Source organism: Hylobates moloch, unplaced genomic scaffold (genome assembly GCF_009828535.3).
Source record: "Hylobates moloch isolate HMO894 unplaced genomic scaffold, HMol_V3 SCAFFOLD_6, whole genome shotgun sequence".
In the NCBI taxonomy this organism is placed as follows: Eukaryota; Metazoa; Chordata; class Mammalia; order Primates; family Hylobatidae; genus Hylobates; species Hylobates moloch.
The window spans coordinates 64,802,037-64,818,294 of NW_026652281.1; the positions used below are offsets into that span (position 1 = coordinate 64,802,037).

The 16,258-nt window shown below is 34.4% G+C and overlaps 1 protein-coding gene across 3 annotated transcripts in view; it reads right to left on the bottom strand.

Annotated features, from left to right (window-relative positions):
• XRCC4 (X-ray repair cross complementing 4) overlaps positions 1-16,258 on the bottom strand; it is a 330,523-nt gene that overhangs the window by 173,144 nt on the left and 141,121 nt on the right. For all 3 annotated transcript variants that reach the window (XM_032156912.2, XM_058440741.1, XM_058440742.1), the window contains exon 6: positions 15,686-15,792. In XM_032156912.2, coding sequence (XP_032012803.1) covers positions 15,686-15,792 — 107 coding nt within the window. The remainder of the gene's footprint in view (positions 1-15,685; positions 15,793-16,258) is intronic.

Sequence of the window (16,258 nt, forward strand, 5' to 3'; positions counted from 1 at the left end):
GCATTCACATCATCTTTTGTCTGAACTCAGTCATGGTTTGCTGTTTAACAGGGACAATGAACATGTCTAGCTTCACGTTCCTGGGACAAACAAATAAATGATCCAGGCATTCTTAAGTCAGTTTTACTACAATTCATCCAAAAAACAGTACAATACCTTTTGCCTTTCTTAGGTAAAAATACTCAATTATACCCACAATCCTAGTCATACATGGGTCCTTAGATCTCATTACCTAAAGACCCTCATATTAAGTGCTCCATAAAGACTTGGTAGTATAATTTGATTTCTTCTTCAAAGTAATATAAATCTATTCTAGAACCACAAAATCAGCATGAGATAAGACTTGAGAACCTCAAGATGACTATGTTCAACATATACATTTCATATAAAATTTTAAATTTCCTATTTAGCCACATTTAAAAAGGAAAAAGAAACAGAATATGTTGATATTAATATGTGTTTAAATATACTCAAAATACAATTTCAATGTATAATATAAACATTTATTAATGAGACATACTACATTCCTTTTTTCATACTTAGTCATACCAGGTTTTCGAAATCCAGTGTGTAGTATACATTTACAGCACATCTCAATTCGGACTAGCCACATTTCCATCTTCAATGGCCTCATGTAGCTAATCGCAACCTTACTGAACACTGCAGCTCTAAACAAACCTCCAATCTAATGCACAGACAGATAGTGATTTAGCTATCTGAATGCTGTTACTTTCTCTTCTTTTTTTTTTTTTTTTTTTTTTTTTGAGACGGAGTCTCGCTGTTGCCCAGGCTGGAGTGCAGTGGTGCGATCTCGGCTCACTGCAGGCTCCGCCCCCCGGGGTTCACGCCATTCTCCTGCCTCAGCCTCCCAAGTAGCTGGGACTACAGGCGCCCGCCACCTCGCCCGGCTAATTTTTTGTATTTTTAGTAGAGACGGGGTTTCACCGTATTAGCCAGGATGGTCTCGATCTCCTGACCTCGTGATCCACCTGCCTCGGCCTCCCAAAGTGCTGGGATTACAAGCGTGAGCCACTGCGCCCGGCCTACTTTCTCTTCTTATCTCATCGTCTCATCTATTGTAGACTTCTGTTCCCTTTTAACAAGTATTACTCCATTCTTTCTAGTTTAAGTATCAGTCTCTTAGATCAATGGTTTTGAATCATTTTTGGAATATGGTCCCTTTTGAAAACAGCAACCCTGCCAACATCTTGATTTGGATCCTTGCTTCAGAAAGATATAGATCTATTTTCATTGTTATGAGTGGAAATCCCCCTCACCCCCCAACACACCCAAAAAAAGATATTTTGGAGTCTGAGCTCCCAGGACCTAAGAATGCAACCTTATTTGGATGTAGGATATTTACAGAGGTAATAAAGTTAAAATGAGGTCATTAGGGTGGGCCCTAATCAAATATGACTGGTGCCCTTATAAAAAGGGTAATTTGAACAGAGATATGTATAGAAGGAAGAAAATTTGATGTAACAGGGAGAGGCTGGTCGCCTATAAGCCAAGAAGAGAGGCCTGGTTAATAAGTCATTCCCTCAAAGCCCTCAGAAGAAATTAACTCTGCCAACATCTTAATTTCAGGATCCTAGCCTTCAGATTGTGAGTAAATATATTTCTGTTGTTCAAGTCACTCAGTTTATGTATTTTGTTATAGCAGCAGCCCTGGCAAACTAACATATTCATATAGATATACAAATAGATATATAGACAGATAAACAGAAAATTTTACACATAAATCCAAAGAGTTCAGAGATCCTTTCACTAAACACTTCTTAAAAACCACAAGTTAAGAACTCAACTTGAGGCAAAATAAACCAAATTAAGTAGCATTTGTGTATTGTTTCTGTCATTTATTAACATTAGATATGCCAACGGACATTTGTGCTAAGATAAGTAAATTCTCAGAGTAGTCTGAGATCTGAGAATGTTTTTATCATTTACAACAATGGTAAAAAAAAAAAAACAAAAAACAGTTTTTAACCATTTTCAGAATTCCTCCAAGTTTTTGCATGTTTGAGGTTTAATATTATTCTTATGATTTTATGCTACATTTTAAAACTGTATCCTCAAATATATGATCCTCTCCTCATATTTAGTATATGTCCTCTTAAAACAGACATACAAACACTGTCCTAGGAAATACTTGTTTTCTTTAGATATCTTCCCTTTTCTCACCTCATTCATATGAAAGTCAAAACCATCTAACACAGGATTTCTCACATGGGTTGCAGGGAACACTAATATCCACTGAAAAAAGTTCATAAAGTTTTATGAGTTTGAGAAATGTTGCAGAGTATATACCATCTTTATCACCATGAACATTAACTAGCATATTAAAGACTCTGAGAAGTTGTGGGGTGGGGGCAGGGGGGAGGGATAGCATTAGTAGATATACCTAATGTAAATGATGAGTTAATGGGTGCAGCACACCAACATGGCACATGTACATATATGTAACAAACCTGCATGTTATGCACATGTACCCTAGAACTTAAAATATAATATATATATATATATATATAAAGGTAAAGACTGAGAAGTTCAAGAAACTAAATGTTTAAGTTAAATAAGCGACCACATACTTTTTCTCATATATATTTTGCCCACTGAAACAGCTTATAGATGACACAAGTTAATGTCAAATTGCTATACTTTATACAATCCTGGTCACAGATACTTGGAGCAAAACAGCAAAAACGCAACCAAGTAGCAGGCTGACTAGCTGTCTTGTGGGTGGCAGAACAAGTGTTATACCTACAAGATGTTCTGTTCTCATTGAAGACACCCTTAAGCCACTTCCCTTGGGATTTGAATGTAAGAATTAGAGAGAAAGGGCAGGAGGGAAGGCAGACACCAACAAAAATACACTGAGAGAGAAGGCATTCATTGAAGTTGAGTATAGTAAAAACTTCAGGTAAGAGTTACACAGGCTACAGAACTCTGCTGACATCTGTGTCCTTGTGCTGAGGTTCAGCTCTTCTTCATTCTTTAATAGCTCCAGTGATTTATGAAAATATTAGGGATTTATCAAAGCAAAAAGAATAGAAAATAATACTAATAAGAATAGAAAAACAAGAAGTACACTTGTATTTCATTACCGTCTGGATTAATTTAATCTTGAATGAAACTTGCACTTTTGAACTTTGGCTTTCTTGACCTAGGATGTCCAAGAACTTTTCTCAACAGCCCAAGTTATCGCAATTTTTTTTTTTTTTTTTTTTGTGAGACGGAGTCTTGCTCTGTGTTGCCCTGGCTAGAGTGCAGTGGAGTGATCTTGGCTCACTGCAACCTCTGCCTCCCAGGTTTGAGCGATTCTCCTGACTCAGCTTCCCAAGTAGCTGGGACTACAGGCGTACACCACCATGCCTGGCTAATTTTTTGTGTGTTTTTAGTAGAGACAGGGTTTCACCATGTTGGCCAGGCTGGTCTTGAACTCCTGGCCTCAGGTGATCTGCCCGCCTCGTCCTCCCAACGTACTGGAATTACAGGTGTGAAGTACCCGACCTCACAATTGGTTTTTGGTGTGTGTGTGTGTGTGTGTGTGTTTTCAAATATCTCAAGATGATCAAATGCTTATTTTTTTTAGAAACTCTTAGAAAGTTTTTATTAATGAACAATTGATATACCATAAAATTCACCCAGTATAAATGTACAATTCAATGATTTTAGCAAATTTCTACTTGTACAACGATCACCTCAATCAGTTTTAGGACAGTTCCATCATGTCCAAAAATTCTCTTGGACTCATTTGAATTAATTATCATTTCCACTCCAAGCTTTAGCAAACATTTAATCGGTTTTTAGTATCTATGTATGTTCCCTTTTTCTTGATATTACATATAAATGGGATCATACAATAAACAACCTTTTGCATCTGGTTTCCTTTGCTTTAGCATAATTTTTCTGAGGCTGATCCACAATAAGTATCTATCAGTAGTTTACTCCTTTATATTGCCAAATAATACTTTATTGTATGGATAGACCACATTTTATTTAACGTTTCACCAGAAGATGAACATTTAGAATTTTCCAGTTTGGAGTTATTATTACTAATGCTCTGATGAACACTGAAGTACATGTCTTTATGAGGACGTATGTTCTTATTTCTCTTCAGTAAATACTTAGAAGTAGAATAGCTAGATTATAGGGTAAGTGTATATTTTACTTTCTGAGGAACTGCCAAACAGTTTTCTAAAGTGGTTGTAACATTTTACATTCCCACCAGAAATGTATGAGGATTCAAGTTTTGCCACATCCTTTCCTACACATTATTTTCTAACTTTTAGGTTATATCCATTCATGTGGGTGTGTAATGGTATCTGATTTTAACTGTAATTTGTATTATCTAATGATTAAATGATGTTAAGCATCTGTTCATGTGATTATTAACTATTCTTATATCTTCTTCAATGAAATACCTATTCAAGTCTTTTGCCAATTTTTTGACCCAGTTGTTTATTTTCTTATTATTGAGCTGTAAATATTCTTTATATATGCTAGAAACAAATCCCTTATCAGATATATGATTTGCAAATATTTTCTCCCAATTCATGGCATGTGTTTTCATGTTCTTAATGATGCCTTTTTGAAGTGCAGAATTTTTTTATTTTGATGAAATCCAATTTATCCATTTTTTCATTTATGTATTGTGCTTTTGGTATTATAGCTGAGAACTCTTTGCCTAAAACTAAGTTCACAGAGATTTTCCGTTTTCTTTCATAGGCCTATTATATCTAGGCCTATGATCCACTTTGAGTTAACTTTTGTGTTTCATATGAGGTAAACACCTATGTAATTGTTTTTCAAGTCGATACCCAATTGTTCAAGCACTGTTTGTCTAAGACTATCCTTTCCCCATTAAATTGCCTTCGCAGCTGTGCTGAGCACCAATTGACCATAAACATGAAGGCTTACTTCTACAGTCTCAATTCTAGATTCTCATTTTATCAGTGAGACTATGTCTGACATAATGACTATCTTTATAATAATATTATTACATCATCTTGGTTATTATATCTTTGTAGTAACTTTTGAAATCAGAAAGAGTTCTCCAATTGTTTCTTGTTTTCCAAGATTGTTTTGTCTACTCTTGCTCGCTTGAAATTCTATATAAATTTTAGGATCATTCTGTCAATTTTTGCTAAAAAAACAGCTGGGATTTTGATAGGCATTTCATTGAATTTATGTACCAATTTGAAAGTATTTATCTTAACAGTATTAAATTTTTTTTTTTTTTTTTTGAGACAGGGTCTCGCTCTGTCACCAGGTTGGAGTGCAGTGGTGTGATCTCGGCTCACCGTAACCTGTGCCTCCCAGGCTCAAGCAATCCTCCTGTCTCAGCCTCCCAAGTAGCTGGGACTATAGGTATGCTCCACTATGCCTGGCTAACTTTCTTCGTGTGTTTTGTAGAGATGGAGTTTTGCCATGTTGCCCAGGTTGGTCTCAAACTGCTGAGCTCAAATGATCTGCCCGCATCAGCTTCCCAAAGTGCTAGGATTACAGGCGTAGGCCATGACACCCGGCCAACAATATTAAATTTCTAATCTATAAATACAAGACGTTTTCCCATTTATTTAAGTCTTCTTTAATTTCTCTCAACAATGTTGCATAGTTCTCAGTGTAGAAGTCTTGAATTTGTTTTGTTAGACTTATTTCTAGGTATTTTTTGATGCTATTGTGAAGGCAATTCTTTTCCTTAATTTCTTTATTCTTTATTATTATTATTATTTTTGAGAAGGTGTCTTGCTCTGTTGCCCAGGCTGGATTGCAGTGGTGCGATCTCAGCTCACTGCAAGCTCTGCCTCCTGGGTTCACGTCATTCTCCTGCCTCAGCTTCCTGAGTAGCTGGGACTACAGGCGACTGACACCACGCCTGGCTAATTTTTTGTATTTTTTGTTTAGTAGAGATGGGGTTTCACCGTGTTAGCCAGGATGGTCTCAATCTCCTGACCTCGTGATCTGCCCACCTTGACCTCCCAAAGTGCTGGGATTATAGGGGTGTGCCACAGTGCCTGGCCAATTCCTTATTTTTTAAAGATGCGTGTCTCGACTATGTTGCCCAGGCTGGCCTCAAACTCCTTGGCATCATGAGTTTCTGGGATTACAGGAATACACCACCATGGCCTGGAGCAATTTTCTTAATTTCATTTTTTGCTTATTCATTGCAAGTATATAGAAATACAATTGATTACTGTATATTGATCTTGTACACTATAACCTTACTGGAGTCAATTTATTAGCTCTAGGAGTTTTTTAGTTAATTCCATAGTGTTCCTATACACCAGATCGTATCATCTGCAAAAAGGAACAGTTTTACTTCTTTTCCAGTCTGAATACCTTTTATCTTATTTTCTTGCCTAATTGCCCTGCCTAGAATTTCTACTACAACATTGAATAGAAGTGATGGGAGCAGATGACCTCGTTTTTTTTTTCTATATTAAGGGGTAAACATTCAGTATTTCACCATTAACTATGTGACAGCTATGGTCTTTTGCCTAGATTCCTTTATTAGGGTAAGGAAGTTCCCTCATATTCCTGGTTTGTTGAGAGTGTTTGTTATTAATGTGTGTTGGATTTTGTCACGTACCTTTTCAGCATCTATTGAGATGATCATGTGGTTTTGTGCTTTATTTTATTAATATTGTGAAATACTTTAACTGATCTGCAGATGCAAAAGTATCTTTACATAAGATGAATGAATCTCAGTTCGTCGTAGTGTATAATTCTCTCTGTATGGAGCTGGTTGCTTTTTGCTGGTGTTTTGTTTCAAATGTTTACATCTATGTTCATGATGGATATTTGTCTATAGTTTTATTTTCTTGCAATGTCTTGTCTGGCTTTGATATTACGATAATATCAGCCTCACAAAATGAGTTGTGAAGTGTTTGCTCCTCCTCTATTTTCTGAAAGAGTTTATAAGGAATTGGTATAATTTCATTAAATTTTCAATGGAAAACACCAGTGAAGTCATCTGGGCCCAGGGTTTTCTTTGTGGAAATATTTTAAATTACTAATTCAATACATTTACTTAATAATCTATTTCATATTAATATTATCTTTATATGTGGTAAATATAGAAATTTTGCTCTTATATAGCTATATTACCCAATTTGTCCTATTATTATCATGTATATCGTATCTATCTATATTATAAACCCAATGTCACAGTGTTATAATTATTCCTTTGTTCAATCTGGTATAAAAGACAATAATAAAAAAGAAAATATGTATTTATATTTTATATTAATCCACTATTTTATATTTTTCTTATTTTTGTTTCTTCCTGTAGATTCATGTTACCATTTCATGTTGTTTCCTTTCACCCTGAAGATTTCTTAGTATGCGTCACAAAACAAGTCTGTTACCAATGAATCTGTTAATTAATAAATGTCTTTATTTCATCTTTATTTTGAGAGATACTTTGCTGGATATAAAATTATTGGTTATGATTTCTTTTTTTGTTGTTTCAGAATTTTGTAAATGCTATACTGCTGCCTTCTGGCCTTCATTGCTTCAGATAATAAGTCTGTTGTTGTTATATTGATGCTGTCCTATATGTGTCTCCCTCTATGGCTTTCAAATGTTTTCTATGTAGGTGTGTCTCAATGTATCTTTTTGGTTTTTTTTATTTTGGTGTTTTTTTTTTTTTTTTTTAAGATGGAGTCTCACTCTGTCACCCAGGCTGGAGTGCAGTGGCATGATCTCGACTCATTTCTACCTCCACTTCTCTGGTTCAAGAGATTCTCCTGCCTCAGCCTTCCAACTAGCTGGGATTACAGGCATGTGCCACCATGCCCAGCTAATTTTTGAATTTTTATAGAGATGGGGTTTCACCATGTTGGCCAGGTCAGTCTCGAACTCCTGACCTCGGGTGTTCTGCCTGCCTCAGCCTCCCAAAGTGCTAGGGTTACAGGTGTGAGACACCATGCCCAGCCTATCTTTTGGTATTTATCCCACTTAAAGTTCACTGAGTTGCTTGGATGCTTAGATTAATGGTTTTCATAAAATTTTAGAAAGCTTTGGCTTTCATATTTTCAAGTTTTTTTTCTACCTTTCTCTCTCTTCTGTCCTAGAATTTACATTACACATATGTTGGCACATGTGATGTCCCAAAGGTCTCTGAAGATCTGTTCATTTCTCTTCCGTCTTTTTTGCTCTTCGTTCCTAGGAAATTATTCACTCTATTGATCTATATTCAAGTTCACTGATTTTTTTTATTCTGACAATTTGAATCTGTTGTTCAGCTGCTATAGTAACTTTCTCATTTCAGTTATTACACTCTTCAAATTCAGAATTTTCATATTGTTCATTTCAAATAATTTCTATCTCCTTATTGAGAATCTTTACTTGTTGATACATTTATATCGTACTCTCTTTTAAGGCTTTAAACATGTTTTCCTTTAGTTTAGTATATAAATGTGTGTGTGTATATATACACACATATATACATTTATATATACATATACACATAAACATACATATGTGTGTATGTGTGTATATATATAGATACAGATATAGATATAGATATAGATATAAATTGTGCTTTGAAGTCTGTCTACCAAATTCAACATCTGAAACATTTTCTATTGACTACTTTTTCTCCCAAGTATGGACCACACTTGCCTGTTTCTCTGTATGTCCAATTTGTTGAAAACTAAACATTTTAAGTAATATATTGTAACAAATCTGGGTTTTGATTATTTTCCTTCTGAAGTTTGCTACTGTTGCTTTTTGTTTGTTTATTAACTTACCTGTGGTAAATGTATGAAATCTGTTTCTCTTGTGATGAGTGACAATTGATGTTTCTGCAAAGTTTATTTTATTCTTGATTTTTAAATTTTAAAGCCTAGCTCCAAAGCGGTTACTCTGTGTCTAGACAGTTTTGAGGTCAGCCAGTGATTGATAGAAATAATGCACAAACACCTCAAGCTAATAGGTTTCTTTTCTTTTGTTGCCGGGGCAGTGGCGGGTACAGGAGTATGTTCAAAGTCCAGCCTCTCTTTTTCTATTCTCCTATGAAGATAAGTATTATCTCTAGGTTAGGCCAGAACTGTAAAAAATAGCTTGGGCCCTCTCTTCAGTCTCCACTGCAAAAGTGCATGCACACTTTCAGCTAGGAATATGTTTGCCCCAACCATGAACACAACCAGGTTAGTAGATCCATTGGCCCAACACACCTACCCACTGCCACCAAGATCATTACTTCTACTGACAATGCTGCTGGTTGTGAGTATCACCCTCTGCTGCAAATTGAGTGAGCCCTCTTTAGCTCAGGTACAGCAGTTGCCAGTCCTCATGGCCAGCCAGATGCTGGCATGATTTTCATACTGACCAAGCTCATGAATGTGGGCAGGCAGTGATAGAGGCAGTCTTAGGCAAGCAAGAAATCCACAGACTCCCAGTTCTTACCCAAACTTCAGCAGTCTTTCAAGAATAAACAGTTCTCATATTGCTGTTTGCCTTTGGCCATGTTTGGAAGTACTTATTTACTTATTTTTGGGTCAATTTTAGATTCATAGTTGATTTGGGGGTAAAGGATTTGCCAGTTTTCTCACTCATCCATAGTCAGAGACAAATAACATTAAAATAATTTTCGTCTCCCCCCAAACATATAAAGATGTAGAAATACTTGCCTAGGAGGTCATATCAAAGCTATAGTTTAATACTAGGAAATGAGAAACAATCATAGATTTGCTAACAACCTTTGGGACATTTGAGAGTTCTCAGGTGAATAAATACTAAGTCAAAATCTGAAGAAATTAATACACACAGGGATGACTTCAACAGAAATATGTGCATTCTATTATTTTCTCCACAAGCTACCTACCATGAAGTCTTACTTGTTCAATCTGATGATGTTGACTATCTTTCTTGAGAATGTATGTACAAATAGGATCTTTTTTCTATATAGAAGAAAAAAGTGTTCCCATTATTCTCTTGTATCAGTGGCAATTTCCGCATTGTTAGAAAATTTGCAAGGGTTTTTATTATATTTCAAGAGTAGACGTACTAATGTGGTTATTATATTACAAGGCAAATACTTTTTCATTATTTTCCCCTGTGTAACCAAAAGTAATGTACTTAATCTTTCTAGGCCTCTGTTCCCTCACTGGAAAAACAATGAGCTTAAATAACAGGCTCTAGAACTATACAGTCTAGATTTCCAAAGCATATAACGTTATTCCTAGCAACAATGGTTATGTATAAAAGCCCACTATTGCTAGGAAATACACTTAAATTTCTTTTCCAGTTTGGTGGTAGGTTTAACTAAATCAAGCTTTTAATTTAAAGCTTATAAATAAATGTGTCTATGATAAACAAGCTGGGCAAGGCTAAGAGCATAATCTGTTATTCTAAAGCTGAGTTTCTGAGTAATCTCTTTGGCAGTACATGTTGTTATCCCCTCTGTGAGCAGACATTCACTGTTTGAAGCAACAAGCCCTTTGATACTTAAAAATATTGGATTCTGTTCTATTTTTAAAAGCTACTATATCAGTATTCATCAACTGTTGGACATAGCCATTCATTTATTTTCAAAAAGGCTATTCTATAATCACACTTCCTTTCAGGAAGCCTACCAACTAAGTGAAAGCCTAAATTACTGATAGCAGTTGTACAGGGACCTTCCTGTTGGTTAAGAAGCAGGATTAATTAAACTAATGTGCTAAATCTTGGGCTAGTAATTATGTAGAAAAGTGGTAGGAAAGCTTATTATATTTGTTTTTAGTGGTTGTGCACCTTTAATATGCAGCTAAAAAGAGTGAAACATTCTAGAAAAGATTTCTTATTTGTATTTTAGTAAGGCTCTTAATTATTCTATAATTGTAATAAATATTGTCAATTCTATTAATAGAGATAACTATAATTTTGAAATACTGATTATATATTAAAATAATTAATGAGGAATTAAAATCATTAGCCTTATGATAGCTAACTAATTAGGAGCCAATTAAGCATAGCTTTTCAAAATGTTTCACAAGAAAAATCCTATCTCTATCATATAAATGCAAATTTTCCACTAAATATTTGCATGCTTTTTGAATTATGTTAAGACTAAGAAATGTTTCATAATGGCTAAAATTCTTAGAATATTCATATATATTTTAAAATTGTTTTCACATACAATTCTGTTATTACAGCATGAAAATGGTTCTGAAGAAATATTTTAAAACTGCACAATGTGAAACTGTTCTAATACCTGATATGGTTGGGGCAAATAAAAGGCCAATTGCATGTAGTGTTGTTGCAGAATTTGGCTCTATTGCTATACATAATGGTGCTTCTATCGCTACATATTTTAGTGAGGTTCTGTTATTTAGTGGACATAGTTTAACAACGTTTCTCCTCAAATAGAGACATCATGTTTTACCTTGATTTAGAAAGAAAAAGAGAGTTTCTTATAAGGAAGACTGTTTCACAGTATCTATAATAACCCAACAGGTTTCTATTAAATTCACACACACACACACACACACACACACACACACAAACACACACAAACACACACACAGACATACACACACACAGTCACTTTGGAGGCAGGAGGTGTCCAGACTAAGCAGGAAATCTTTAAAGCCACAAGTACTTAATACCAACTAAATAGGGGTGAAAGTGATCCCTACTTTCCTAGTCCAAAGCTTGAGCTATAAATAGAGACTACAGCAACTATTTTATTTATCATAATCTTAATATAAAACAAAGTGAAATACCTATAAAATCCAGGGCCTTAGTATGCAGCCATAGCTTAAGAAATAAAGTCAGTAATACAATCACTATCTATATGGAAAGTCTAAAATCCAAGACATAGTAAAAGTAAATCTTGCTATGGAAAAATATAAAATGTAGTGTGGGGTGATATTGACTGTGATATTCAAGTTTCAGAATACTTTGGGGATTTCCTTTTAGCCAAGAAAATGAGTATTTTTTGAGGTTTTTCATGCTATATCATACAGTACATATGAGCATGATGTGGTTTATTAGACTGATCTACATTATCATTAGTTATTTCCTCAATAATCCTAGTGGCAGTGGGAAAATATGAAAATTTAGAGGAAAAAAAGCCATAAATTGATTGTGTATTCATAAAAATGTAACTTAACAATTCCCTTCAAATTGTAATACCCCTACTCTACTTCTGGATATATGCATAAAAGTAATCAGACTTTTCCCTAGAGTGAATATGGTAAATATGAATTTACCATTTCATATTTGTGAATGAATTACCATACCATCTTTGTGAATGTTTCTACATTTGATTATTAAAGAATAATTTCATTTAAATGGGACAGTAAGGTAAAACAAGCATAACCACCAAATGAAAAGAAATTTCATTTCCATACACAAAAGTATGATTGTATGTCTATTGTGTAATCCAATTCAAATTTACCATACTCAGATTCAGATTAACATATTCATCTTCATATCACTCAATGATCCTGATCTCACTTAAACTCTATTTTATCATCAAGAAATTGGGTAATAATGTGAACAACTCAAGAGGAAATTTGGGCATTTTAATAATTAATGATAAAAATCCATTTACTATAACAAAATAACTACCAAATTATATATCAGCCACTTAAAGAGAGCTTTCTGAAAGTCTGAACAAATGTATTAATCCCCATTGGATTCTCTTTTTCTTGTTTTTATTGTAGGAAAAGCTCACAGGAAATTGCAGTATCTAAAATAAATTCCCAAATTTATTTGTATTCAAAGAGTAAGTAATTTATTATCAAGATGGTAGAATAAGATCAGGAAGAAATTCTCACTGCTCTGCCTTGAAAAACATAGTAATACTACATAGAGTACCAAAAAGAGAAAGCTGTGTTTAACAGAATTATCTCTCATGGACTAAAAACATATTTTGTCTCTGTAGAAGAATTAATTGTGGAAACTGGTAAATTATAGCGTGGCCCATTTTGTTGTTTAACATCTACAATTTTCTTTCTCAGATCTATGAAATCTAGTTCTTGATTCAGTATCAAGCATTTGAGATGAGATTTATTTTTCTATTTCAGTCAGCATCTGTTTCCTAAACATTTCTTTTTGAAGCAGAAGAAAAAAGGTAAAGTTCTATTAAAACTGCTATTAATTATTGACATCAAAAACTTACTAAAAGCAAGTTAAATGCAAAAAAAATAGAAACAGAGACCTATAGATCATGTGTGTAGTGAACTAGATGTGGGCTAAAGAAATAAAGACACGTAACGTAGGGAAAAAACATGAAATAAACTAAACATTTCTGAAGAGAAGGGAGAATTTTGCCAAATTGAAAATAGTACAATTATAGCTTAAAGTTTTACTTAAAATAGACTGAATACATAAAAGTCCTCTTCCTCATATAGCCATATTTAACCATGTATTTTCTCATCAATAATTTTCACCTACTTCAAATATTGGTAAGATACTCTAAGAAACAAGACCGAAGGTCACTGTATTTAATAAAAATTCTGAAAGTTTAAATTGGAAAGGGTACAAATTATCTTTGTGAGTTTTTCTATATTTAATTATTAAATAATAATTTCATTTTAAATGGGACACTAAGGTAAAACAAGCATAACTGCCAACTGAAAAGAAATTTCATTCCCAAGTGCAAAGTATGATTGTGTGTGTATTGTGTAATCCAATTCAAATCTGATTAGAATCAGATGAATCAACCAATTTAATCAATGTTAATAAGTTTCTGTGACTGCAGTTAGATACTTTCCTGCGCCTCCGTCTGTTTATTCTACCTTTTCTCCTGTCATTATGGGGAGTGACTATGCTCCTGGCTAAACTAATCTACTACTTGTCCCTTGGATCCCATCCACTTTTATTTTTAGAGACAGATTTCCAGTAGTTTTTCCTCTGTCTACTGCCTTGATGGTTTTACCTGCTCTCTTTAGTTACTCTCATCAGTATACAAACATATTCTTTCTTTTATTTAAAAACAACAAACAAAAATACTTTTCTTTATCCTACTTCCTCCTCCAGCTGCTGCCCCATGTCTTTCTCATTTTTTACAGTGAAATTTGTTGAAAGTATTGCCTGTCTCATCTCCAGTTCTCTCCTCCCATTCCCTTAGAAACTCCTATTCTCTCCTATCCCCTTCCTTCACCAATCCAGTGAGTATGTTCTATTAAGATCCTTAATAACGTTTGTATTGCTAAATCCATCAGTCAGGATACCACATTTATATTTTTGCCTCTTACCTCCTGGATGCTCCCTCTCAGTCTTATTTGCTCAGTCATAACCCCTTCATCAGCAAATCCTGCTGCCTCTAAGCATACCTAGAATCTGCTCCTTGCTCATCACCTCTCGATCACTCTGGTCTAAGCTAGCGTCATCTTTCACCCAACTGTTGTACTAGCTTCCCATCTGTTATATCTTCTTCTGCATTTGTCATCCTTTAGTCTATTCTTAACACAATACACAGACTAATCCTGTTGAAATTTGAGTCAGATTATGTCACTTGACTGTTTGAAATCCTTCAGTAGTTTCCAAGTTAATTCGAAGTAACAGGAGAAGTTCTAATGGTAGCCCATATCGCCCTACACGTGATGAGGTCCCATCATCTCTCTCATCTCATTTCCTAATTCTCCCAGTCTTCATCTTTCTACTTTATCAAGATTACACTCTATACTATTGCTTAAACGCACTGAGAACTTTGTACTTAGTGTTTTTTGTTGTTTTTGTTTTTGTTTTTCTGTTTGGCAGGCTCTTCCCCAAGATAGTCATGCCACCTTCACCTTCTCACTGAGGCCTTTTCTGATAGTCTGGGTAAAATCATAACCCTCATCCTTATTCTCACCCTGACCTTTCTATCGGCCTTCTCTGGTTTATTTTTCTCTTTGGCATTTATCAACCTAACATATTTTGTATTTATTCATCTTATATGTTTCCCTGACTACAATTTAAACTCCACAATGGCACGGATGTTTGTGTTTTGTTGTCTAATGCATAGCAAAGTTTCTGGTACATAATAGGAACTCAAAAATATTTTCTAAATAAATAAGTCAAGTATTTATTTTAATAGTATTAGTTTTAGGTCAAAACCATCTAAGTATAAAATGAGTTCAGAGGCTCCTGTTTCCACTGCTACTAGGAAATCTATACAACATTAAAAAAAAAATAACTCATGGGTTTAAACACTTGCTGGGAACTTGATCCAAAGGACTGAGTAAGTCATAGATACTTTGAACTAAATTGCCATTTTTCTCCTTCTCTTTTCCTCTATTACATCTCACTCGTTGCAATCTTTTTTCTGAAGAGTGAAAGAAGGCCTCAACTTCAGTATAATTTAGAGCATTCTTGATTACTCTGCTCCAGTGGCCTATCCATGGCTTTAGCTAAATAAGATCTCAAATGTTAAAGGCAACCAGGTTTAAGCTGATGATATTTAGCATAAAGGTGTATCTTCCTCATTGCTTATGCTTTTCCTGGTTATATTTAACCAGGAATAGTATACCTTGGAGTATATGTGTATGAATGCTTGCTCGCACTGCTGTGCTAATGAGTTGCTGCATTTTACAAATAATATTAAGTTTTAACATTAAAAATTTGAGTTTTTAAAATAAAAATGCTAAAGAGTTTTCATAAAATAAGGTTTTTCACAACATTTTTCCATTATGGTTCCTTGTCATTAGAGTAAGAAGCCCAAGTGAGATATTCAACAAAGGAGATAAATGTATATATCTCTTACCTGAAGCCAACCCAGAGGGATCAGTTTGGTTTTCACTTTCCTCATCAGTACTCTCATCATAGACTGGATCTCGGTCAGCAGTCATTTCAGAACAGATTGCAGTTTCCCTAGAAACAGAGAAAGGTAGAATTATAAATCATTGGCTCACCCCCTGCTAGGCAGCAAATTTACCAGTAAGTAATTATAGAAAATATTCCTAGAAAAAGATTCTAATCAGACAAACATATTGAAAATATATATGATTTAGATGAAAGCATCTTAAAACCTATACATTAACTCTTTTAAGAACAAGTTTCTCTTTTACCTAATTTTAATATGAATTTAGTACTCATAATATTAAATCAGTTTCTTATCAGGTACTATTCTTCTATCAAAATACTTTTTCTACCAAATTATCTCTGTGAGTTACAGAGTATTTAACATTTTACTAATCTCAGAACAGTTCTGCATTTCATTTGATCTCTGCAAAACCCTAAGATGAGTATCTTTACCTTTATTATGAGGATAAAGTGACTTGTCCAAAGCTATAAACTAATAGGTATGACTGCAAGACAAGTATCTGTGCTAGAACTA